We start from the raw sequence: 27,478 nt of genomic DNA, 5'->3' as shown, positions 1-27,478 counted from the left end.
GCATCTCACTCTCTTGTATTTTTGTAACTGTTTTTGTTGTTTGCATGAAGTTATATTGAGTAAGATGCAAGCCACCCTGAGAAGTGCATTACAGTAATTACATTAGGAGGACAGAACGAGTAAGAACAGCCGACCTGAAACTTGTGGGATCGTAGCTTAACGGCTGGCCAGCTGAAATTATCTTTGGAAAGGTCACATGGAGGCATTCTGACTCTACACTTTAAGTGAAATCCCCCAGTACGTAATCCTGGTGCAAGTTCCAAGTCTACTGTACTGTACTTGAATGAATGCTTTTGCTAGCTATGGATACTCTGCCACAGTAGAACTTTAAGTGTTTTGTTTTTAACCACTTCATTTTATTTACTGTATTTGATTATTTGACCTGTATGTTATGATCTTTTGCACATCACATTGAGATGCGTGCGTAACAGGAACTATTCAAGCATTTATATACAGTAAATATAACAGCTACGACATTCTTTCATTCAGCTGCTTACTCTATCTCATATTTGACCAAAGATACCCAGCTCCTGTTTCTCACCCCTGGTACAGCTAGAGGAACTTTGAGGTAAAGAGGCAGATTGTTCCCACTAGGATGGACTGAGCTGTGGAACTAACTGGTTGGGATGTAAGTTTGGGGAATTTGGCCTGAGGTAAAAGCCACTTATGAGGATAGGGCCAGCGACACTGTCCCTTGAACCTTCAGAAACCGTCAACCACCAGCTTTAAGACCTCAGTATAAGTCCATATGTGCATAGCAACTCTTTAATAAATCAACAATCTTAAAATTCGTCCCATCTCTATGGCTTGTGTTCATCTCACACCTAAGCCTTCTGTATCAGCTGCTAGGAGGCCTTTAAAACATTCTGAGTAAATTGGTGGGAGCAAAAAATTTAAAGCAGCGTTACCTAAACTTGTGGTTGCCCATGGGAGGCTGAGGGAACTGGCATCCCTGACAGGCCTTCAGAGTGGTTTGAGGTGTATACCCCTGGGAAAGATGAAGCACAGCTCTGAATTATTATAAGGCAGTATCACATGCTCATGAACTGAAAGGTGAAATGTAGATTATTCCTTGTAGCTTCGCATTGTCACAGACTTAGCAGAAAGCTATCAAGAAGCGGCAAGAGTGTTTCGGAGTCCTACGTGATCAACCGAATACTTACTTTCCAAGGGGAATTAAGCCAACAAAACTGTACATACAAGATTCTGAAAATAATCCACTCTGCTATGAAGCTCCCCAGCATCGTTAGTGGCTCATTCCCAGCTGAGATATTTAAGTTAGGAACATTGATTAAGTCAGCATGAACATTAGCAATTAAAAAGGGTGACCCGAGTGGAAGACAGCAGCAGTTAAAATGTTGAGTTTTACAGGACAAAGCAGAAGACAGGAAATATCCCCAAAATGTCAGGCTTTAAAAAAAGAAAGGGGGGGGGGAGCATCTAGCTGTTAAGTCTGTGAGGAGAACTTGAAAATATGAGGGGAATGACTGGTGAAAAGTTCAGGAGATAGAAGCAAGGGCCCCAGAATATGATTGTTAGTGATAATAGTTTCAGGATTCTGCAATGTTCTTTACCCAACTCCGTGACTATCACAATATTGGGCAAATAAACGTATGTGAAATTGCAAAACCTTTCTCCTGCTGAAAACAGTCCCAAAAGAACTTGGTTGTGGGCTTTCCAGGTGTGCATCTTTTGAATCTGTGCTTGGACATCCCACTCCACAGATGAACTTTTGAATGAAGCAGAGAACCCAGAGGTGTTCAGAACAGTGGAGCCCTCTCTCAGGACAAAAGGCTTTATTTAAAACACACACACCCCAGAGGTCACCAAGTGTTCAAAAAATCACAACAAGAGACACTGCAGAGCAAAGAGAAAATGAAGTAGAAGTATTTATTAAAACTAAAAGCACAGATAATGAACAAGGCACACAGAGGTGCATTGCCCTCAATGTTCAGGCACTGGGATTTGCTGGAGTTTTTGCAATGCACTTAGGTGCTTGGCTGCTGAAGGACCCGGAGTTCCTGGCTTGGCACTTACAGGAAAAGGTGCAATCCTTAAGAACCACCACAATATCCCAGCAACCTTTAGCTGCCCAAACTGAATGCCATTGCTTTCTGAAATTGCTTGGGATTCCGTAGCCCCATGCATTAAGTACCCACCTCCACGACAGACTACACACACCTCCTTGCCGAGGCAGAAGACACCCTCTCTCCTCTGCTGTGCTTCCAATTTTAATAAAACAACATGACAAAAGCCAATCTCTACTTGAACTTGCCCATACTTTTCACTGGAAGTAGTAACTGAGACGTACTGGAAGAAGAAGAAGAATCATACACAATCTAGGCTTTTACTTCTTTGCTCCAGTAAATAAAGGCTTTTCAAAGCTATTGGTATATGTGTTCTATAAGTGCTCTCATCTGGGTTAGAAAAAAAACAGGGAGGGAGAGAGCCTGCTCCCATCCTCCTCCCCTCCCCAATCTGCTGCCACTTCTCACAACAGGTTCGCGGGTCGATACCAGTAGAACTTTCTGTAGCTAGACATCCATGCTTAAATTCAAGATACCTGGAATATCAGATATTGGGCTTTTCTCAAAACAGCCCCCTGATTCATTAGCTCTTTTATTCGTGAGTTTACCTGGATCCCCAATAATACATATTAAGCACTACAGTTAAGTGGCTGGTTTCCCCCTTGTCAACTCCTTGAAAGTTCTGTAGGCCTATAGGCCACCATTCCAACCAGAGGCTCTGCTGAACTTTATGCAAATATTACACACACACACACACACACACACACACACACACACTCTGACTCTTCCACCATGCAAGATCAACTTGCACGGCACACACCAACATCTCACAGGCTGTGAGGTGCTGTTCCTTTGTGCTACTCATCGTAACTTTTCGCCAGGCGACAACAAATGGGTTCCATCAGCAAAACCAAGAAGTGTCACAAGGGCAAATGTTGGGCGGAAGAGTGGATGTAAGGTTAATAAATAATACAGAAGGATGCTTTATGATACTGATTTGTTCCTGGCTTTTGCAATCAATGGTTTGGGGAAAAGTTTATTAAGTGTATCAAAACCTCAAAAGGCCTCTGAAACGTGCTATGGTATGGAAACATCAGGCACTTTGTAGGAATCAGGGAACATGCTCTGAGTCAGGAACAGAGCAAACCCTTGGAAAATGACTGTCCCCACCAAGAACAGCAAAGCAGCACATGGAACAGGCACACCAAGAGGAACAGCTCATCTCAACAAGCCATTTGGAAGCAGTGGCACATTATGGCAACAGCTTGTTGCTCTAAGCAGTGGCCTTTGCTGAGGAGGAACAGAATTCCCTAGAAGGTATCCATGTCTTAATGAAGAGAGATAATCAGACCTGAGTCTTCTGCACCTAACCTAATAGAGCAGCCTTCCCCCAACCTGTTGCCTTGGGGACATTTTGGACTACAACTCCCACCATCCTCATAGCCATGGATGGTGGGAGTTGAAGTCTAAAAGCGTCTAGAAGGCGACAGGTTGTGGACAGCTGTAGCACAGGAAAGTAGCTCAAGCTCAAGCGATCCAAGTCCTACAATGCTAGTTCTGATCTGAACTAGAAAATGGTAGATATTTTAAATAACACACCATGGCACCCGTGTGTCTGTGTTTGTGTGCGTGCGTGTTTTCCATGGAACATATAACTCCTAACATTTGCTTCAAGACGGACTACTTGCAGGTGACCAGACGGCTAGGAGAGTTAGCTGCTTCTCCTTTTGCAATGAGTACAGAGCCTAGGCACAGGATGGTTACTCTGAAGTATTGGTTGTTTCAGCTTTACTGTGACCTACACAGTAGGAGGGAAGAACACATGTTGCAGGCATAATATTTGCCTGACTGGCAGTATGTGTCTCCACCTTTACAAAATCATGGGCTGCCCAATTCCAGCAAAGGGATCTTCAGGCACGTGAATGAATGTCCAAGAGCTCATACTCTGCAGAGGTGTGTGCATGTTGCCTCTGCCCCTTCCTCATCTATTCTTTGTGCATTTTTGCACAGAGGGCCTGAGAGGGGATTCTAATCATGTTCAGTATGACACAGCTACAACCCTCCAGGCAACTGGGAACCCTGGGCAATCAGAGATACCAATGGAAGGTATTTGAACTGCATCCCACTGTTAGAATCCCTGCACACCTTCACTCTGAATGCACAATGGCTGGAAGAGGAGAGGGCAACTCTCACAGCCCCTACAGAGCTTAATGCCAGATTCACACCATACATTTCATGCAGTATGATACCACTTTAAACCGTCATGGCTTCCCCCAAGGAATTCTGGGAGCTGCAGTTTGTTAAGGGTGCTGAGAGTTGCTAGGCGACCCCTATTCCCCTCACACAGCTACAGTTCTCAGAGTGGGGTTTAACACTCAATCCCTCTTCGCAGGGGACTCTGTGAATTGTAGTCGTGGGAGGGGAATAAGGAGGGTCTTAAACAGCTCTCAGAATTCTTTGCGGGAAGCCATGACTATGCAAAGTAGTATCGTGGTACTTTAAAAACATGGCGTGAATGTGACCTAAATACTCCCATCCAAACACCTAAGGAGGGCTAAAGAACCTTTCTGTTTATGACAGACAGGAAAAGCCTAATTCAAAAAGGCATTGTTCTTACTTTCCTCCTCAGAAAGAAGAACTTCCAGCATGGTTTTAGGCTATGTGCGACCCAGTGCCACGATGCATTCCAGGGTCCGTAGCCCTCTCATTCTAACAGGCATACACAGTTTCTTTTTCTTATAAAACTAGCCCAAATGGATAGGGCTGTTCCACAAATGTACTGACACCACAAAGGCTGCCTACAGGCACCACGTTGCTGAGTAATAAAGCTTTGCACACAAACACACCCACCCACCCAGCTGCCTTTTTTGTGAAGCAAGGGATTCTTACAAAGCAGGGGAACACTTTGGTGAGTCCTAGTAATTGAAATTTGCTAGGCTAATGAAAAAGGAAGGCACCTAGGGGACAGCACCGAGAGCTGCCTTGTCATATGCTATCCAGCTGGCAACATTCACACCCTTTTAAAGGTTTCACTCCATTTATCCTTGCTTCCCAACAACTGAAGGTACTTACCAAAACGGACAAGCCCAGGATGATGCTTGTCCTTCCTCAGACTCCTGTAACTAACGCTGTATGTGTCTCTCTCCCTTCCCTTCCTCCTCAACACGGAGTATTCCTGTACAAGATGAACCTGCCGTTCATTTTTCTACCAATAAATAGCATTTCAGCACAACAATATTGACCAGCCACACCTCCCACCACACAGATGGGACACAAGAGCAACCTCGTCCTACCAGACCCCAACAGCTCATCTACAACATGTCGGCTACTCATTTCTCAAACTCTCTTCCTCCATTCCTCATTTTGCTAGGCTAGCTATTCTACCAGGATACAATATGGCCTCTTTCCCTGCATGCCTGGACATGCAGAGTTCCACTTCATGCAGTCTCCTCTTTACTTACCCTTTAACCTTCCAGAAACACTGGATGGAGCCCACATAAATAATAAATAAATAGTATGAATTCATGATTTCTGGCGAAAACCCCATAGTGCTTAGCACAGGGGGAGGGGGGTGTACGGGCAGTGCACAGACTGAAGGCAGTCAGTATTCACGCCTTTTGCTTTGCAGGGGAGGGTCAAACAGGTCTCCAAGAGAAAAAAAAAAAAAAGGCATTTGTCATATACGGCTTTACATTATTATCTGCACCACAGCCAGAAAACAGAATTCCTTGCCTTTCTGGAGATCAGCGAGCCACATTTTGCTTCCCTCCTGATGAAGCAAAACGTTCTTGGCTGACTTCACCTTAATCACCGTCCCCTCCTGCCTTCTGCTCATCAAAAGAGAAGCGACAGCTAAATTCAATGGCCATCTAGCCTACTTCTTCTTTTTTTAAAAAAAGCCGCACTGAACCCATCCCCAGAAATGAACTTCTTCCACACACAAAGGTGGGGAGACTCAGAGGCCTTCCAAAAAAAGAAAAGGTGAGGTGAGGGGAGCCCAAAATAAATAAATAATCTATACAGAATCCTCCTTAAAGCTTTATCATGAGTAGGACCTCATGCCTCAGGCTAATATCCAGAAACAACTCAGCCCATCATTCCTGGCTTCCTTATATTCGCTTCTCTTTCGCAACCAGTATATATATATATATAAACAACTATGGGGGAGAAGCAACTCTTCAGGCACATCTGATTATCTATTTTGTTTCACTAGCTTTGAGCAGCTCCCCCACCCCCCCAAAAAAAAAGAATTACTGAAAGGTTCCCTCAGCGCCATCCTGCACAATTCTACACACTTGGCTTCCTTTCCTCAAAATGACCATTATTTCACTACAGGATTACAAATCTCAGGTTTACACCTTGCCGGCAAAAAGAACTCCCCCCCCCCCTCACCTCTGATCCTCAAACTGCAAATTGTTGGTGTCTCAATGCCAGCCAACCAGAATGACCTGCTCTGTAGGACACTGGGGTGTCAGGTTATCACCAATTATTACTTAGAAGTACTGTTCTTGCCTTTTTTTCTTGCACAGCTGGCTGGCAGAGAGGTGCCCCCCTCACAATGAATATCCAGACCATTACTGCCCTACACCCCAGAGACTTTGCTGACAGAAGGGAGGGAGGAGCTCGTGTTCTCAGAAACTCTTCTGACAGTCACGGTTTCCAAGGCAAGAGAAGAAATTGCTCACAGTAAGGAGCAATAAACAGCTGACACGAGATGGGGTGGTTTGCCCACAGAAAAATTCAGTTTAAAGTGAGGACATGGGGAAATGAGTGGTTGAGCGAGAGTTAAGTTAGCTGTTGCTAGGCAACAGCATTAACTACTAGGACTGCCCCTATAGAGTCAAAACATGGCACCAGAGAATCAAGATGGCCCTGGACACTACTACTATGGGCCTGGACGCAGCAGGCCCACTGGAAGGCCACAGAAAGGGGCCTACAACATTCACAGCAGCCATTAGCTTCACAGCCACCTTCTTCAGCCGCAGCAAGGTGGCTGGCGACAGGAAGCCAAGAACTGAATCACACCCTGGCCACTGCTGCCTTCTGTTTCCTCCCCTGGAGTCCTCTCTGCAGCACACCGGCCAAGGAGGCTGCAGCTGGCCTTGCGGTTACATTCAGACGTCAGCTCTGAGAGGATGCCCCGTGGTGGAGCAGGGCCAGCTGAGTGGCGCTCCCCACCCCACCCCACCTGAGGATGCTCAGAAATCCAAGGAAGTCAAGTCTCCAAAATCACAGTCAAAGAGCTCGCTGATGCCCTCGCCCTCCTCGAGCCCAAAGTGATAGTCCTGGGTCGGCGAAAGCGCAATGAATTCGGCAGGTAGGAAGCTTGAGAAGTCTTCCTTGCCCTGCTGGAGCAAAGCATCCACGGACGCCAGTGGCGAGAGGTTCACGTCATCCGCAGGGCACTTCAGTGGCAGCGCGCTCTCCCTAGATAACAGGGGCTCTGCAAAAGACAAAACACATGGGTTTCATTCATTACTTCTATTTTTTAATCATGCCACAATCAACTTCTCTGGATAATGAACAATGAACTTTTAAAGCGTGCATTTAAAATGCCACAGGTCAGTTCAGGCAACACATAGTGCCTGCCCACCATTTATTTCATTTCATTACACTGAACGAAATTCAACATAGCGCTAAGTGGGGTATGTGTGTGAGGAACAAAGTTTGCTCATGCAGTGGGATGTTTCCTACCCCACTCTTTTCCTCCCTCGCCGTGCACTTCTTGCATTCACCCTAAACCTGTTCTAGGGTTCCTCCAACCCTCCAGAGAATATTTAGGGGCATGGAGAGTGTCACTGCACGAACAGAACCTGTTCCATGCATGCAGCAACTTACTGGACTCCCACTCATCAGTTTTATATCTTTCCCTTCCTCCTGAAGGAGCACAAGGCGGCTAACAACATAAATGCAATAATAAAACAAGAACTGAATTGAACACCACCAGCAGCAGTTTGAACAACTGACAGCAGCAGAGTCAGTGATAATGCTCCCTATATCCCAAAGGCCTGAGTAAATTAAAAGCTTTTACTCTTGCCAATGATGCTCATTTCCCATGGGAATGCCTATGGGAAGCCTGTAAGCAAAACCTGAGTGCCATAAAATTCGCCCCAGTCACTGGTATTCAGTGGAGACAGAACACAACCATTGTGGCCATTGATCATCTGGTACTCAAGTTTGGCAGTGCATCTTCCACCCCTTTCCATGTATGTGTGTGTGTGTGTGTGTGTGTGTGTGTGTGTGTGTATGCAGCCACATTAACTTGCAGTCTCCCCTGTCAGAGACTTGCAAAAGATGAACAACCTTGACTCCCAACCTTGTCAGTACCTTTCTGATACGCCTAACATGCCTATGGACGCCTTATCTAGTCCTCCTGAGAAGAGGCAATGCATGAAACAAAGGCACCAGGCACAACTGCTGAGTCACGACACCGACCTCCTTGCCACACTGTCTGTCCATGTGCCTTTTCAGAAATTCAGCCTGCGGTCTTTTCTTCTACTCAGCCCATAAGCAGGGAACCCCAGCCCAGGCTGCTGCATGCAGCATCCCAAGCAAGGCTAAGTATTGTGCTTTGTCACCACCATGGGGAAGGCAGGTGGCTCAGCAAAAGAAAGAAAAGGAAAAAGGAAACCTGGAGCCCAGCAACAAAGCCGATGAGATTATGGTAGCTTCTTAAGAGAGGCCACCGTGACAGAAAAGGACATGTTTAAGACTGTCTTCTGCTCTTTCCAGGCAGAAATCTCTTCCAAAATGCCACAGGTCAGTTCAGGCAAGGAAAAGTAGGGAAAGTGTGGGCAAGAGCCAGATTTAGAAGAAAAGTTAGGGTGGATACTTCCTCCTTTAAGCGCAGCTGCCCTAGTAGTGCCTGTCAACCATCACTAGGAGCCACAGCGAACCATCAGGCCTAAAGTACAAGGAACCTGCTGAGATTAGCCTCTCATAGGGAACGGCCAGAGCTCAATGCCCAGCTTCTCCAGGTGTGCTAGGAAGAAACCCCTGCCTGAAACCCTGGGGATATGCTTCCAGTCGGTGTAGACAGTACAGAGTTAGATTTGGTATAAGGCAGCTTCCTATATCTGGGTGATGGAAAGGAAAGCCCAGCATTAGGAGTGTGTGCAGTAATGCTTGGGTAGGGCCAGGAGGGAAAGAGGAAGAACAGAATGTTTCCCCTTTGACCACTTGAAGCCCTACCTAACATTCCTGATCTGATTATATGGAGACTTCAGTAGGCACAAAATACATATTTTCCACGCAACTCCACCCATTAAGTTGCGGTGAGCAGGTTTTAGATTAAACAACTGGACAGAGAGGAATTCTTGGATCTCTTGCTGCTAACAGAGTTTGCACTAAGCAGACCCTTCTGGGTTTTTTCATCAGAAAACCAGAGTGGCTGAAATCTATTGAGTTATGAGAAGGGAATGCTAAGATGGAGAGCAAAGGAATCAATTCCCCCACACTGGCTTACAACACACAGCACACCACACAAAAATGTTGCTTCTGATCCTAGCGTATCGTTCTCAAGCGGATGGCTTTCAGTCTAGATAAGGGAAGGGGAACCTGTGGCCCTCCTGATGTTTCTAGACCTCAAATCCCATCATCCCTGACCTTTGATCATTGCTAGATGGAGCTGGTGTGAGTTGTGAGTCCAGCAACATCTGGAGAGCTACTGGTTTCCTATCCCTGGTGGAGAGCTAGGCTGCTTTTACTGGAGGTCTGGAAATCATAGAATCATAGAATCATAGAGTTGGAAGAGACCACAAGGGCCATCGAGTCCAACCCCCTGCCAAGCAGGAAACACCATCAGGGCACTCCTGACATATGGTTGTCAAGCCCCTGCTTAAAGACCTCCAAAGAAGGAGACGCCACCACACTCCTTGGCAGCAAATTCCACTGTCGAACAGCTCTTACTGTCAGGAAGTTCTTCCTAATGTTTAGGTGGAATCTTCTTTCTTGCAGTTTGGATCCATTGCTCCGTGTCCGCTTCTCTGGAGCAGCAGAAAACAACCTTTCTCCCTCCTCTATGTGACATCCCTTTATATATCTGAACATGGCCATCATATCACCCCTTAACCTCCTCTTCTCCAGGCTAAACATGCCCAGCTCCCTTAGCCGTTCCTCATAAGGCATCGTTTCCAGGCCTTTGACCATTTTGGTTGCCCTCCTCTGGACACATTCCAGTTTGTCAGTGTCCTTCTTGAACTGTGGTGCCCAGAACTGGACACAGTACTCCAGGTGAGGTCTGACCAGAGCAGAATACAGTGGCACTATTACTTCCCTTGATCTAGATGCTATACTCCTATTGATGCAGCCCAGAATTGCATTGGCTTTTTTAGCTGCCGCGTCACACTGTTGGCTCATGTCAAGTTTGTGGTCAACCAAGACTCCTAGATCCTTTTACAGCTTTCAACATGAAGATGTATCTAATCATGGGGGGAGGGAGACTAATTAATAATAATAATAATAATAAGCTTCTATACTACCCTTCATCCAAGGATCACAGGGTGGTTTACAGCATAAAAACACAAAAATACATAACAGTAACAAACAAAAACAATTACACACCCACCCACACCAGTTTATGGTCTTGTTTAATTAGCCAAAGGCCTGAGAGGGGAGGAATGTTTTTGCCTGGCACCTAAAGATATGTAACAAAGGTGATAGGCAAGCCTCCCTGGGGAGAGCATTCCACAAGCAGAGAGCCATTGCAGAAAAGTCCCGTTCACAAGTTGCCACCCTCTGGACCTCTTGTGGAGGAAGCACATGAAGAAGATGATGGTCGCAGGGTCTAGGTCGGTTCATATGGAGAAAATACAATATCCTCTGTGTTTGTGTACCAACGATCTGTCCCCAGTCCACAAACCAAGCCTGCCCTTGCAAGCCCCCAAACGGCTCCCACGCTCCACTCTGCATCCTGTTCTATGACCTATGGTGCAATGGGGCTGGCGTATCAGCTGCTGCAGACAAAATAAAGGGACAGCCAGCACAACTATGTATTTCTTGCAAGCTTCTCAATGTACCTGGTTGGGCCCAGCTGTACACAGAAACCCAGATTTGATGGGCCATGGTCAGACCTAACAAGGCAATTCTCACGCTCTTATAGGAGACGTTATAGCCTCAGATCCTGACCTGCTTTGATATAGCTTCCAATCACAACATGCTCCAAACGGACTTTTGGGTGCCCTGTTCCCCCATCCACATACCTTGGTCTGCACTCAGCAATGGCGAGTTCATTTCCTGGGAGGGACACAGAAGTGCAGGAGCTGCTGCTGCTTGCGAAGACCCTGGGGAAGGTTCTTCGGAAGCCACCTTCAATGGACTCTTGGTGGGGCTGCAGACTCCAGAGCTCTCTTCTGGGCACAGGAACACATCTATTGGGCCCTGGGTGCTCTTCACAGCAATTTGGAAAGCCTGGAAAAGAAGAAGAGGTGGACATCTGAGGAGACATTTACACAACTGAATAGTTTTCTGGAGTGGAAAATCTCCCTACCAGCTTGTTCCCCTGGAGAAGAGATTATGGTCAAAACATGGTGGGAACTTAACCTATATTCCAGTGACGTGGGGATTAACAGGTGGACATTAGGATTAATTAGGGTTTTACAAAACCTGGATTGGATGGGGGGGGGGCTATGCACAGTCTTACCACTCTTGGCTCTAACTAATGGGGCTAAATAACAGAGCAGTAACTTTTTCCAAGAAGGACTACCCCCTAAATGTGCAGCATTAGCTTCACATTGTCTATTACGTCCATGGGAATTTTCCCCTAGCTCACCAATTGTATTTGGAAGGACAGAGACAACATTGCCTAAGCTGACTTTTTTTGGAGGTCAACTATTTATTACAGTGGTACCTTGGGTTACAAACGCTTTGGGTTACAAACACTTCGGGTTACAAACTCCGCTAACCCGGAAGTAGTACCTCGGGTTGCGAACTTTGCCCCAGGATGAGAAGGGAAATCATGCACTGGTGGTGTGGGAGGCCCAGTAATGAAAGACTGCCTCAGGTTAAGAAGGTTTTGGGTTAAGAATGGACCTCTGGAACGAATTAAGTTCGTAACCCAAGGTACCACTGTATTAACAAGGCTCCGTGAGTGAATGAATGTTGATTCTTACTCACCATTATCAGCTAATCCAGTTAAAGAGAAGCTACTGGCTACCCCCTCTCCACCCTTCCATACAGTATGTAGCTGCATGAACTGTCTAATGTATTTCTAATTCTTGCCTCCAGATCTGTCTACTGGAGATGACATGATTTGGATCAGTATGATGCATGGAGAATCCTGCCTTGGATAGGCAAGCGAGAAAGGATCCTTATTGGCCTATGATTCTCGAAGTCTGGATTTCTTAGCCATACCATTGGTTCAGGGTTGGCTACAGCTGGATCAGTCACCACAGACTCCTGCAAAGGGAGTGACCGGTTCAGCTGGAAGGAGCTGGTGCAGAAAGCATTCTGTGCACAATGGCCCTGTAGTGACCAGGAAGAGTTACCTCTGCCGGATCAGAGACTTGCATCTGCGTCTCCTGGGGTGCTTTGATCACCATCACCAGTTGCTCAGAAGGGTCTGCAATGCTGCGCAGATCTTGGCATGTCACGTAAGCTGAGGTGTGCCCAGTTAAGTTTTGCCAGGAGAAGGATGACAGACTACATGCAAAGCACTAAGTTACCAAGCCCAAATCACTAGCTTTTGGGAAACAAAGACTACCACTGTTCTTCTGAATGCAGCATAATATGCTTGTATTCTTCAGCTACCAAACATTGTAGGGAAGATACGAAATGAAAGAATTGCTTTAGTGTAGGATGGCACATATAGCTTTTCCACACAGCAAGAAATCATTTGTTATTGCAATAGGAACGCCGCCCACCCACCCCCCAGTAAAACTGCATTATTATTATTTTTTAAAAGCATCATTAACATTTGGGCACATTTTCCTCTTCCTCCCAAACTCGGACATTGTACATCCATGGATCAGCATCACAGAGTCCGCCTGTGCAATTTCCCAGTGGATTCTGCACTATAATGGCTTCGCACAGGTGTCAGCCTCCATTACAATCAATTCCTTGTTAACTGTATACATTCTTGGAGAAGAATGCTAACACTTTGAGAGACAGTGAGGGGCAATTTTCTACTCCACATTGTTCTCTGATATCACCTGGATGATTCAAAATGGACAACAAGACCATCAGCCTAATCCTTAGGACCATGAAGATAATCAATTCAGCTACTTCCACCAGACAGCCTGAAGAAAAGCCACTTGCTTATATATAAAGTGTGGGCTGTGTTGGTGATGAGCTGTGTGCCTCCTGGTCAAACTTTAATAGATTGCAAAGGAATACGTTGAAACTGAGTTAAATGTGACAGTTGTGACACATTTGTGGCACTGCACCCGTCACAGAGGGTGGGATCCAAGTCGCATTATCAGGAACAGGCTCGGCTACAGAGCTGCCAGGCAAAAATCAACTAGCAACATCTGACTGACTCAACGCCACCCTTCTCTCGCTCTCACACAGCTCTCCGTTCCACTGACAATGCACAGTCTTAACCAGCAGCCAGGTTGGGATTTTCCATTAGCTCACAGGGTGGGGAAGTACAAATTAAAACACCAACACCCAGTCCTGGAATGTCAGGGGTGCAACTACCTCTTTGGAAGAAGGCACTCTTGCTGCACCTGGCTAATGCTTAGGACCTGCTTGCTAGGAGCCCAACTCTGCATCTTCCGGTCTGCCAAAAGCACCCAACCTCCCCCCCCTCCACCTTCCACACAAGGATATTGTTTGTTTTCTGGGTCCTCCGTGAGGTGCTTGAACTGAGTAGTACACATCTGGATGAGGCTGTCCAGTTGCTGTTCTGCTGCCTGAAGATCCTGGAGTTCCTTCACCAACCCTTGGCTCTTGCTGGCGCTCCCCACAGCAGTCCGGCTTCCCCTAAAGGAAACAGGGCAAGTCAAGATGGAACGGTCTCAATGGCAACCTGCTGTCTCCCAACATCAGGGGGCATATTAAAAAGAGAAACAGACAGCATGTCCTAAGGTCCCACATGGTCAAAACTGATCCAGCGCAGGGTTAGTGAATACTTATATTAGAAGTTTTATGGTGCAGCAACATGGAAGTCACATTGGGCCAACTCTGAAAGTTGGTCAACTCTATCCGATACAACTTTTCATCTGCTATTCATTTGATGTTGGTGAATGTTTATATACAACCATCTCTACACATTCAAATAATCCTCACATCAGGATGGGATGTAGTGCACATTTTTTCTACAGCATGGCATGGATCAAGCATACATTGCAGATGAACACATTCATGCCACACTTCATGCATTACATGAAGCTTTTTTGTAAGATCATCTCTTCCGTGCATATCTCTTCCGGGAATAAAACATATTCAAAAGGACAGAAGAGCAGTTTTTTTAGCTTAAGTCAGGCTTAACAGCATTATCTTAGGCACATTTACTCATAAGGTAGTCTCATTTTATTCCATGGGGTTTGCTGCAATCCTATGCACACTTACTCTGGAGTTAAGCCTCATTTCATTTTGTCATAAGATCATAGGAAGCTGCCTTATATTGTCAGACCATTAGTCCATCTTGCTCGGTTTTGTCTACAATGTCTGGCAGTGGTTCTCCAGGGTTTCAGACAGACACCTCTTTCAGTGCTACCTAGAGATGTCATAGATTGAACCTGGGGTTTTCTGCATGCAACCAGATGCTCCACTATTGAGCTAGGACCTTTCTGTAGTGAGAGGCTAGGTTCTTAATAAACATACCTAGGAAAGCACATTTTATTCAAATAATAATAAAAAATACTGGTGCGGCTTCAAAAGCACAGATGGAGCAGAGGTGCAAGTACACTCTACAGCAGGACTCCCAGTGGTTCAGGAGATGGGATTTCACTGCCCTGTAAAGCTGCTTGCCCATCCCTATGACAAGCAGCACATTTTACGCACATTCCATAAAGTATGTACATTTCATTTTGTAGTTTACATAGATAGCTGAATTCAGTTTTTCTGGCACCATGTTCAAGTTTTCTTGATGTAGTCTTTTGTTTCTTTAAGCCTTTGACTGCATATATAGTCCTTGTGATGACATTCACTCACAGAAGAATGCTTGTAAATGAGAACTATTAACAAAAGGAGCTGTATTAAGTCCAGTACAGTTATCACTCTCATCTTCAAGTGTTACCCTATTAACTTTGTGCAATACAGAAAGCCTTATCCATGCCAAATTTCATTTCATACAAAAGAAATGAAGACAAAGGCTTTTCTCCTAAGAGACACATTCCAAAAGTACAACCAGGCAAGTCTCCTACAGCAAATGCAAGAGGTTGGTTACTTCCTAAGGCCAGGAGAAATTCGGAAAACCAATGCAATCAGAATAGGGCAACCCAAAAGAACAGGTGACATTCTACTTACAACCACTGGATATGGTTCTTGGACTTCTTGGTGATCAGCTGGATACCTTCCAGGACATTTGTGATGTCATAGATCCGCCTCTTCTGCACCTTCAACACCTCTGCAGCCCAGTTGAGATCCACAACACCATCAGGCGATTGGCTCAGCAGCTCCAGGAAACGTTTGGTGGTCAGATTCAGGGAGGTTTCATAGCGGGATTTCTCTCCAGGAGACTTCACCCCTGAGGATCAATGATGACTTCATTACAACTAGCAACGTTGTTGAAGGTTTGCCACTGCATGGCTTGGAATGTGAACTTGTCCAGCTCATGATGCTTGGCTGCATCGCAAATCAAGCAGCATTTCCCCAAGTTACTGCTGTTTGGCTCAGAATTTAAACCCCCAATGCCTTGAATTCTGCTATCCGAGGCACCAGATAAAATATAAAGATCGTGGCTTCTCAAAGAGGGCTCCAGCAAGACCTCCCCACTTACCCAAGCAAGTAGGAAGGGTTTTGCAGAGGAGGCGGGAGGCTCATGGTGAAAAGCAAAGATTTGCAGACCCATTAAGGTGCATTATAAAAATCAGTCTACAGTCTGAAAGATATCCATCCACCAATTACACTGCAACCAAAAGAAGAACTGGCCATGTCTTCCGGTTGATTTGTACAAGTATTTGTCTCTTGCTAGCAGGAGCAGAAAACTTTCTTAGGTAAGGCAAGCAAAGAGTTTTGCAGTCCCCTGTAGCATCCTACCCAGTTCCCCTTCAGCTTCAGCGACGTCAGATGCCAAGGCCAACATAGTTTCATGTCTATCTTCACAGCTTTTTAGGTACAGTACAAGAAAAGGATCTAAGGGTCTTGGTGGACCACAAGCTTAACATGAGTCAACAGTGTGATGCAGCGGCAAAAAAAGAGTGAATGATCTTCTAGGCTGCATCAGCAGAAGCACAGTGTCCAGGTCAAGGGATGTAATAGTACCACTCTATTCTGCCTTGGTCAGAACACACCTGGAATACTGTGTCCAGTTCTGGGCACCACAGTCTAATCAGGATGTTGACAAGCTGTAGTGTGTGCAGAGGAGGAAGACCAAGATGATCAAAGGTCTGGAAAGCAAGCCTTATGAGGAACAGTTGAGGGAATTGGATATGTTTAGCCTGGAAAAGAGGAGCTATGATAGCCATCTTCAAATATCTCAAGGGCTGCCACGTGGAAGATGGAGCAAGCTTGTTTTCTCCTGCTCTGGAGGCTAGGAACCAAACCAATGGCTTCAAGTTACAAGGAAGGAGATTCTGACTAAACATCAGGAAGAATTTTCTCACAGTAAGAACTGTTTAACAGTGGAACAGACTCTCTGGGAAGGGGGTGGAATCTCCTTCCTTGGAGGTTTTGAAGCAGAGACTGGATGGCCACCTGCCATATAAGATCTAGTTAAGATTTCTGCATTGCAGGGGGGGGGGGGTTGGACTAGGGCCCCTTCCAGAACTGCAGTTCTGTAAGAAACTTGCTCTTTTTTCACTTTTTTTTTTTAAAAAAACCAAGAATGCTCAGATTTCTAGGATTCTAAATCTAGTGCCAAACATCAGCTTCAGCACTTATTATTGATCATTTATTAGGATTTTCAGATTTTTACAGCGACATAGTTGGTTTCCTATTTTCCCCTGACTCCATTTGTCTCTTCTGGTTTGGTTCTTTTACTTCTGTCTTTCAGCTGTTTGTCTCCTTGCACTTATTTCTGTACCATTTTAACCGAAATCTGATTGTATAGTTGTAATTGATGTCTCTATTGTTAATGTATGGGTGGGTTACCTGTACATTGCTTAGAGAAGATTGTAAATAAGGGGTATGTAAGTTGCCAAAATAAAAATAACTATTTTTTAAAGGGGGGGAATCACTTCATTTTTGTTTCCAATGGCTACCCCCCAACTCCCCCCCCCCAATGATGTACAAGGCTTGTAACTGCTTGTTTTTCCACCCAAAAGCACCACAGCCGCCTTCTAGGCTCAGGCTGCTCTGTTAAGAGGAAGTCCTGCCCTGTTTAGCTACTGGGACAAGGAATCTTGAAAAATCTGTGGATTGATTAAAAGCAACAGGGTTCCCTTCTGGCCACTAGCACCTTTGACAGGGTTTTTCGCTTTTCCTCGGGCTGCATGAACACTCTCTGCAATGTACTGGTGGTCAGTCTCCAAGTTCAGCTTCCGTTTTACCTGGAACAGAAGAGAGAGAGATTTGCAATAGGTTGGTGGATAGCTATAATTTCATTTCAGCCATGCAGTGAAACAAGGAAGAGTTTGTGAAGCAGAAAGAGCCCAAGGGTACTTTGAAAAACAGGACTAAATCTATATGGCTGTGTGCTATCTCCATGTTCAAAGGCACGATGAATTACCAATCTGAATTATCAGTTGTTTTGTGGAGAGTGACTGACTTCCTGTCCTCCCTGTGGCCTTCCCAGGGACATCTGGCTGACCACTGTGGGAAAAAGGATGCTGGGCTGCTTAGTCCTTTCGCCTGATCCAGCTGGGCTCTTATTATGAGAGTCTCCCACTTCCAAACAGAAGTGGTACAGCAAAGGCTGTATCATATAGTTTCTCTGCAACTGTAGACAGAGCCCTAAGACATCACCAAAACTGTCTAAAACCATAGCAGAAAGTAATGTGTGAAGAAATTGTGCCATTGGAATTGCTATTTTTTTCATAGACAAGAAGCTTGCTTACCAAGAACCATCCACAAGAACTCTAGCTACTATTGCCCAGAATAAGGAAAAGTTTAGGAAGCTGTCCAAACTATTCACTGCTCATGATCAACAACTCAGCAACATAGGGCCTTCTGGTCACGGCGTATTTTTAGTTTTTCTTCTGTGCAGCTTCTTTTCAAAGTGTGGAGTAAGGAGAGCTTATATTCTGCAAGTCCCAGGTATTATTTCAATGAACCTAAGCATCAATGATATTCCAGTCATCAACACCAACAACTGATAAACCTTCACACTCTCGTAACTCCATACCTCTTGCCTGAAACAGAAGAGTAAGAGATGGCAAGATCTTGGGCCACAGAGACCTGAAGTGTTGACCTAATAGAAGTCGATCACATAATCCACTTAGAGTTCCACAAACAACAAATCTCCATGAGGTTGCCTAGCAATGAGCAAAAGATGCAAGACTTTTTATACAAACAAAAACCCAATAAGGACAGCACAATTGCAATATGTTGGTTTGAGAATCCCACTTTAGTTACTATTTACAGAGCAACCAACTTGGTTGGGATGTTTCAATGAGGGAGAGAGAAGTTGCTCCAACCTGATGTGTTGAAGAAGAAGAAGACCAGAAGTCATACTAGTAGAGCAGGGCTGGAAACCTTTTGACACTCCATTGTACATACTGGATGAGACTATTGGGAGTTACAGTCCATCTGGAGGGCCAAAAACTCCTCAGTCCCGTAGTAGAAGTAGCAGACAATTCCACAGATAACTCCAAAAGTGGCAGAAGCAAAAAGTCATATTCTCTTTAATCGGTGATTCAGACACAAAGCTTCAACAAATTAAGTTATCATTAAGTTAAGAGAACATCCCACAACATTATCCTGTTTTTCCAACTCAACCTTATTAAATGATTGCTGACATAGATGGAAATTAGTAAGGAGGTAGATGGAAATTAATTAGGAGGTAGCGGAGAAACTACAAAGGATGACCACTGCAGCAAGTATAGGTAGATAAAAGTTTAAGAAGAGTAACTATCAAGAAGATGATAAATTGGTACATTAGATTGAAATGGGTTGCCAGTCTGCAACCATAAGGACAGAATGGTTTCTCCATTCCTTTCAGCCCATCTTTTAGTTTATTCTGTGGGTACAATTTCCGCACAGCTCATAGGTCCCCACACAACAAGATTGCATCCTCAGGTCTATCCATTCCCAGAGATTACAACAGCTGGAGAGCAAAGCAAATGCAAGCCTGGACATTCCGCTTTCTGGAAGCCTATTTGCTTCTTCTGAAAGGAAGCATTAGGAAATCCGCAATGCCTGTGGACAGTTAACAAGACAGGCTTGATAGACGAAGTTTTAAATATAAAATACCATCTGCATTTTTTTGCCAATGACTGAAATACACTAGGCATAGCCGCAAACATAACCCTACCATCTAGTTTTTTCTTTTGTTTTCCAGTACTGGTGTTTGCCGAGAACCACCCTATGGGAAGAGAGATATAATTCTTTTCCAAACTGAACTCCGGCTGAAGGCTTCAGTTTATTAATTGTTCCATTTTACTGTCCAGGAATGGTGTCTATGCTTTCTTCCCTTTAACATGGGAGGCTAGTAACGGGATCGAGGCTCACCCCAGCACTATTCTGTCTCTGATGAAGGCCTGAAACACTTGTGAGCAGCTTGCTTCTTGGCTACGGGGAGCAGCAACGCTGAGAGATCTCACCTGGCAATTCCGGGATCTGAAGCAATCCACTTGTCCAACTACTGATAAAAGAAAGAGACTGCTTCTTTCCCAGCAGCTAAGACAAAATGACGAGACGAAGGTGGGGGTGAAGGTGTTACTTACTAAAGGAAGTATATTTTCATGCATCCTGCAAGAAAATACTTTCTATAGAGTTATTTACAGTTAACTGCAGAAGTACTCGCAGCATGCTAAAAATGCTTTAAGGAGTAAATGTTGGCCATACCTGAATGAATCCCTCAGGTACAGGCACTTTAAATGGAAGCATGAATCCGGCATGAATTAGAAATTCTATTGTCTCGTTGCAAAACCAGAATTTCTAGGGGCCCTGGGTGGGAAGCTATAGCAATTAAACCAGTTTAGGTCTGCAGAGTAGACATGCCCTGTGGATGCCTTCACATGTGATGCCAAGAATGCCTTTTAAATGGGGTGAGAGTTGGAACTTGTGCTTTCAGCAAGGGAGCTTAATTTTTAATTCTGTCCTAAAGAATACTCTGTTTAATGTGCATGACCTGGTTGGTCTTGGGAATGTGCTTTCCTGTTCCTGTCAACCTGAGGCACATTTATGTCACAATGAAATCTTGCACCCAGGCATTCCCCTTTCTAGATTACCGTGTCCATAGTATTTTTATGTTAACAGGAAACATATTACTAAACTTGTTGTGGTTATCATTATTATTATTATTATTATTACTACTACTACTAACACATACAGCCCAGGTTGGTGCATCACCAGTGCGCAGGGCAGAGATGGGAGAACAGCTGGAGAGAAAGGGCAATAGAGGAGCATCTTCTCCAACCACTTGGAGAAGATGCCTGAAACATCAAGCCTAGTGAGTGGCTGAGACTGTGGTGCAGCACAACCCAGAGGATTTAGTGCGCTGTGTCATTGTTGCCAGGTGAGTGTGCTTCAGGATGCATTACAAAGCCGCAACCACTGGCAGTTTGATGAGAGAGCAGTGTAGGCTGCATCCTCTTTTTTTGCTACTGCATTAACATCAACAGTGTGGCCATAAGCAGGTCCTGGTGCACCGTGGCCTTTTTTTTAACATATCCTTTACTATTACCGTATGAAATGGAAATGGTTAGTTCTTCTCTTGGCTTATGCTGACTGTGGTGGATTTGCCATCCTTTATGTCACATCCACATGGTTTTGTATATCAGTTGCTGGAGGGTGGGCATAAGTGTGCATTTTGTGCTAAAACGTGGGTTTATTATCCCCTGGTTGCCTACTAATATATTACTTTAAAGATTTTGTATTGATCATTAACTGCATTGCTAGAAAATGTTTTATAGCGCTGGCTTTTTTGCCAAGGCATTTGTTCCAGGATTTGCACTTTTAGTTACTAATGTTCTTTTTATTTTCCACTTTATTTTAAATTTGATATTGTGTGCTTTGGCGGGGGGGGGGGGAGTATGTGACTTTGACACTTTTTTGTAGCAAGAGACTATTAATAAGAAATAAATAATTTTGTATGATGTTGGGCTTTTATTTAAAGAGAAACAAATTTAGGGTTCAAATCAAACAATGACATCAGCAATTACATATAGTAGGGAACCCAGAAAAATAACCTCAGGGTGACACAAATCAATTACAAGGCCATGGATTGTAGCCAATTCTAGTCTGACTTAGAGTAGACCAACTGACATTAAAGGACACAGCTAATTTAGCTTCATTAACCTCAACAGGTCCACTTTGAGTAGGTCTAGCATTGTATACAACCCTTTTAGTCTCTGCCCACTGTAAAGAGAGGCACTAAAGTCAAAGTGTCCATGAGATTCCAGCCTAGCAAAGCTAAAAAGCCTCTGGCGCCTATTATATCTGAGTTTCTGCAAACTTAGAAGGTGTGGCATCTAAAAACCCTGAACAAATCTGAGGGCCTAGAAAGCCTAATGTTGGTTCTCCAAAACTGAAAAGCTGGACACCTTGTGATTTGAAATATTTTTCAAGATTTGACTTGGAATAGCCTTTAAAAAATAGCCTTTCCTTTCTCGCTTCCATTCCAAAATGACAGATCCCTGCAAATTGAGCAAATCCAGGTTCTGGGGGTGCTGGCGTCCTCCATGCCCCCACAAAGGTCATGCCCTCAAACCTACTACATGGCTTGAATACAGCAGCACCAACAGGGCGGGGAAACCAGACATCTTCAGTCCTGCCCTGAACAACAGGCACCCCAATGAGACAACACAAAGTGAAGGCTCATTACAGATTCCCGAACCAAACATTTAAAACAAAGAACCGACTGTAAAGCGGCCGCCCACTGCAGGCCCCTCTCAACAGAAAAGGGCCTCTGTGGGAGGAGGATGCAGGCAGCTTTTGTGAGCATCACCTCCCTTGCTCTGCCTGCTGGGAAAGAGCAACGGGAATTGCAACCATCAACTCCCTTGCACTGGCCAACTCCAGCAACAGCTTCAGTTCTCCAGGAGCAGGCAGTTGTAGGAGGATCCCACACAATATAGCCAAGGGCAACCATGGCTCCATGTTTTGTTGCCAGCTGTCTCATTACAGAGGACAGTAAGTCCCTTAAGCATCTGGCACCATTCACTTAATCTCTGACAAGCCAACCCAACAGAGAAGGCAGGGAAAGAGACCAGGTTTGCAAGCTCAGGTCTTTCAACTGGGGTTGGAGGGGCAGGTAGTCCGTGCTCCCCTGTGTGTTTATTTGTAGAAGCACCACTATATGGTAGGAATTCAACAAAGTACTATGGCAATCGTTGCCTCAGCACAAGCATTTCAGCTGGCCAGAAAGAACCAACACCTCTGTTCTCCTCCCTGTATGTTGTTCTGGGGGTTCTTTTGACCCCAACTACCATGGGGGACACGGGTGGCGCTGTGGGTTAAACCACAGAGCCTAGGACTTGCCAATCAGAAGGTCGGCGGTTCGAATCCCCACAATGGGGTGAGCGCCCGTTGCTCAGTCCCTGCTCCTGCCAACCTAGCAGTTCAAAAGCACGTCAAAGTGCAAGTAGATAAATAGGTACCGCTCCGGCGGGAAGGTAAACGGTGTTTCCGTGCGCTGCTCTGGTTCACCAGAAGTGGCTTAGTCATGCTGGCCACATGACGCGGAAGCTGTACGCCGGCTCCCTCAGCCAGTAAAGCGAAATGAGCGCCAGAACCCCAGAGTCGGTCATGACTGGACCTAATGGTCAGGGGTCCCTTTAACTTTACCACGGGGGACATGGGGGGAAAGCACCATTGCCCTAGTCAAACTCCTTGTGCAGGCTTCTCCTACTTTCTACACTGTCGCCTTCCCCTTGCCCTTACAGATGTGGTTCCTTGATCCGCCATTTTACCACAACATGGAGATGTGTTGATGGAGAAACTGTGCTTGTTGAATTGTTACTATGTTGGTTCACAAGAAGCTCCAAGGAGAGAGAGAAAATAAGTAACAAACATGCACTGAAAGTGTTTGGGTGGACAGATATGTGCATTAGTAAGCTACTTTTATTATTAAGCAGGGTTACGTTAAACACTTTATGCTCTAAATGTATACTAACACATGGAGAAGTGGGACAGTGACTGCTGGTCTTGCCCACAACATTTGGTACCCCACCCCCAAACACCCATGGGTTCAAAGCAATGTCTGCAAATGGGAGCCTATGTAGAAGAAGAAGAAGCGGAGTTTGGATTTGATATCCCACCTTTCACTCCCCTTCAGGAGTCTCAAAGCGGCTAACAATCTCCTTTCCCTTCCTCCCCCACAACAAACACTCTGTGAGGTGAGTGGGTCTGAGAGACTTCACAGAAGTGTGAATGGCCCAAGGTCACCCAGCAGCTGCATGTGGAGGAGCGGAGACGCAAACCCGGTTCCCCAGATTACGTGACTACTGCTCTTAACCACTACACCACACATGCAGAGGAGAAGGCCTGAAGAAGGTTCCTCTCTTTGCCAAATGCTGCTCCTACACCTAGAATGTAAGCGAACCAAACTGGAAGAGTGAATCCTGTGGGAAACTGCAAAGAGTGAATCCTGTGGGAAACTGCAATCAAATGTAACTAGCAAGCTTGGGGTAGTTAACACATGAAGGGGTTAAGACCACAGAACTGTATGCCTAGACTCAGTTAGGCCTGAGTCTGCTGAAGTGAAGTGTCTTTGTTCATTCTCTTCCACCATCTGAAGCAGACCAGGCAGCACATCTGAGCTTGCTCGCTTCAAGCCCAGGCTGTATGCTCAGAAGTATTTTTTAAACCTAATAATTTTCTACCTCTGTTCTTTGTGCTGCTACATGGAATAATCTAACCTTTGGAGTTTGTAGGTAAAGCATTTAAACTTACTAATGGTGTGGTCTGTTCACTGTGAGAGGAAGGGAAGAGTGCTGTAAGCAGACTAAACATGATCGTAAAAGGGTCTAGCAGCCTAAATTCCCATGCTTCACTTTGCTGAATGTTTTGTTCCTTTTTAAAACTTCTGTTGACACTCTCTCTACTAGAGAATGTGCTTACCCCATGTTTTGGATCTAAGGATCCAGCAAATTCTTTTAAACCAAATATGTTTATATAAAATTCTGACAAATTTAGCATTCTTGCAAGGGTTTTTTTTTTGGGGGGGCCTTCAGTTTTCCAACAGGACCTCTAGCTTCTTATCAACATCTTAGTGCATGCTACAACTAGTGATTATGCTATATATTAGAAACACAGAGACAAAATAATATACTGCACTTGTCACTTCCAACAAGTTAGACATGCTTCATCACTAACCCTCTAAGTCCTATAGTCAATAGTCATACTATAAACAATGCAGCACATAGAAAGAAGCTCCTTACTATAGAGTGCATACACTGATTCACACAACAGCTTCTCCAGTACAATTTGAAGATCTGCCTATTTCTCTGTACACACTATGTCCCAATATTCCTAAACTGTGTCATTTTATTGCAGCGTTCATGCCTCTTTTTCCAGTATACACAATAGTAAGAAAACATAGCACAGTCAGTCAGTGCTAAAACTGTTAACCACAAACTAATTTAAGATTGGTTCATGTATATATGTAAATGCATATGCTCCCTAACATAAAGGGAGATATAGAAATGCTTGAGATATTCTGTGAATTCCTGTGCAAACTAATTTGATCCAAACCTCTTGGATTAATGTGTGGATAAGAGCATAATTATCCTTCAGATTGCACACTTCTGCAATACTTATTGGCTCAAACAATGTACAGAAATGCATTAGAACTGTATTTTATTATAAAATAGGTTTGCAAATGCCTACACTGAAATAGAAACATTATTTAAGTAGCTTATTTTGTGATAAAATATGCATTTAAAAACGCGTGCAGATTTTTTAAGAAAAAGAAATGCAATGATGAATGCAGAGACAGACTTACATGTTAATTCATGCCCAATTGACATGGACTGGAAATAGACTGGTCTGCCCATCCTTAGGGGCACAACATACGTCGCCTTCTCTCACACACCTTTAAAGACACTAGCTTGATAGAGCAGAAACCAAAGTTGCACAGTTCCTGCCACTTCCTTCCTTTGCAATGCGGTGGCAAATCTATTACCAATCGATTTCCCTTTGGTAGGTCTTCCTTTTGTTTAACATCAGGCTGGGCACTGAATACCTCAGAGTATGTAGCTCTAAAGAAAGCAACTGCACAACAAAGCCGAAGCCAAACATTTGTCTTTGTTAAGAACAAGTTGCACAGAACTCTGGGCCTTGACATCCTGTAACAGGAAGTTAAGCTGCTTCACTAACAACATTTGCAGGCTGCTTGCACTGAATGAAGAGACTCGACACAATCCAGCAAGTTCTGCAGCCAGGCTCAGAAGAAAACAACCGGGTGTCTATCTACTGTATCTAGGTCAGACAGGACAACCTTGCAGCCTTAGGTTCGACAATGTAACATTTTGAAGCCTAGACCTTCTAGTTAATGATTTCTCTGCATGCCTTCATGAGCACTGCCCTTCCTACGAGATTGCTACATATGCCACGTTTAAGAGGCACTATTTCAGTCACAGTCTTGAAACTCTCCCCACATCTCTCCTGTAATTACAGGCACAGGGAAAGCCTTTACAAAGCCACATGGGATTAAAAGAAAACTATCAACTCACAGATATAACTGTGTCCTTCTACTGATATAAGCAATCTAGAAAAGGATCAGAAAGGCCTCTAACACAATGGCTCTCATATTATTTAGCAGTGCTAGAATTTACTAGGTAGCTGATCCTGGACAGAAGCAACAAATTGAAAATATATATATATATATTCCAAATATAGTGGCCGGGAGGCAATCTGAGAAGTTAACCACTTATTCCCCAACATATGGGCAAAACCAACTACAAGGTCTTATGGAGATTGCAACTTGTTCCATTACCCTGAGTGTAAAGTCTAAAGATTGCCACATTGCTGTTGGTCACAAGAGTTTTTACATTTTTGCACCATGCCCCCGGTGGAGGATGGAGCACGATTCAGTGGTAAACAAAGGGCATCTATATTATATGCCCATCTCCGTAGCGTCCTAGAACACTGGGTGCAATATATATATAAACGTTATACACAAGTTACGCTTCAAAACATGTCGTTGCTGGCAAAGCTTGCTGCTCTCCTAGGAGCCAGCAGGAGCGGGGAAGCGGGTGGCATTACCGGCGGGCGCTCCAGAGCAGGCCTCTGCGTCGCCGTTTCCAATCTGGCGGGCTGCGGAGTGGCGAACAGCAGCAGCTCGGCGTCGCTCTCTCCTCCGGGCGCGGAGAGCTGGTCTGGGGTGGAAATGATCACGATCTGCTGCTCCATCACATGGATGGCTTCCGCGCCCCTCAAGAGGGCTTCCAGGTCCGCCACATTCTGGGTCACCCCCAGGCCCTCCAGAGACATGGTACAAAACGCTGGCACTCACATGCCTCGGAGGAGCCTGGGTGGGGTGGGTAGGGGTGAGGGAAAGGCCTGATCCTGGCCGCTCCTCCGCCTCCCTTCCCCCACGCACCGCAGGAAATCCGGAGGATCCCTCTTCCCCCACCCCCACCCCACCCCGCCGTCTTGATTCCCTCTTCCCGGGAATCAGAGCCGTGTCAGCGGGCCGGGGCCACCGTCCTGGCCGCGGGGGTGCAGGGAGACGCCAGATGGCAGGGGCCGGGAGCCAGGAACACGCCCCATCCTCCTTTAAGGGCAGAGGCCCGGGAAATGGTGTCCCGCGGAGGTGCAGCCGGCCAGGGCCGCGAGCGGAGAGGAGGCTGCGGCGGCGGCCGGGCCGAGAGCGGAGGGCGCCGAGGCTGCTTCCCGGGTCATCTGCGAGGCCCCCACGAAGGCGCGGGTCTCCGCGGGGAAGGGCAGGGCGCTACGGCGCACAGCAGGGCTCCCTTCCGCCTACGCTCGGCCGGTCAGCGCCGACTTCCCAGCCGCCCTGCCCTGCCCCGCTCGGCTGTGTGGTGGCCCCGCGCGGAGCCGGGCTCCTCTCGCCCTTCTCTCCCGCGCTCGGCCGGACCCGTCCGCTCCGCTCGCGCTCCGCTCCAGGCACTGTTATTGTTCCCAGCTGGTCCCGGCCCCGCACACGTTTGCGCGCCAAATCCTTTTTGCCGCGAAAGCAGCACGAGCAGGGCGCCCGCGCTCCCATTGGTCGGCTGGCCCGCATCAACATTCGGCTCCGGGTGGGCGAGGGGGCGGGGAGAAGAGCCGACGCCGCCTCCCCATTG

At 45.7% G+C, this 27,478-nt stretch overlaps 1 protein-coding gene across 1 annotated transcript; it reads right to left on the bottom strand.

The window, feature by feature from the left end:
• Nucleotides 1-1,876: 1,876 nt before the first annotated feature.
• E2F1 (E2F transcription factor 1) lies at nt 1,877-27,369 on the bottom strand. Its single transcript, XM_079980185.1, has 7 exons — nt 26,436-27,369; nt 17,527-17,617; nt 15,435-15,654; nt 13,786-13,946; nt 12,512-12,621; nt 11,228-11,435; nt 1,877-7,470 (listed from the first exon to the last, which is right to left on the bottom strand). Exons 1-7 carry the CDS (start codon nt 26,661-26,663, stop codon nt 7,226-7,228), a joined length of 1,263 nt encoding a protein of 420 aa, XP_079836311.1. The 5' UTR covers nt 26,664-27,369; the 3' UTR covers nt 1,877-7,225.
• Nucleotides 27,370-27,478: the final 109 nt, after the last annotated feature.

The sequence above is a fragment of the Podarcis cretensis genome (assembly GCF_951804945.1).
Source record: "Podarcis cretensis genome assembly, chromosome: 6".
Classification (NCBI taxonomy): Eukaryota; Metazoa; Chordata; class Lepidosauria; order Squamata; family Lacertidae; genus Podarcis; species Podarcis cretensis.
The sequence above is the reverse complement of the archived record's forward strand: the minus strand, read 5'-3'. Positions and strand labels throughout refer to the sequence as shown.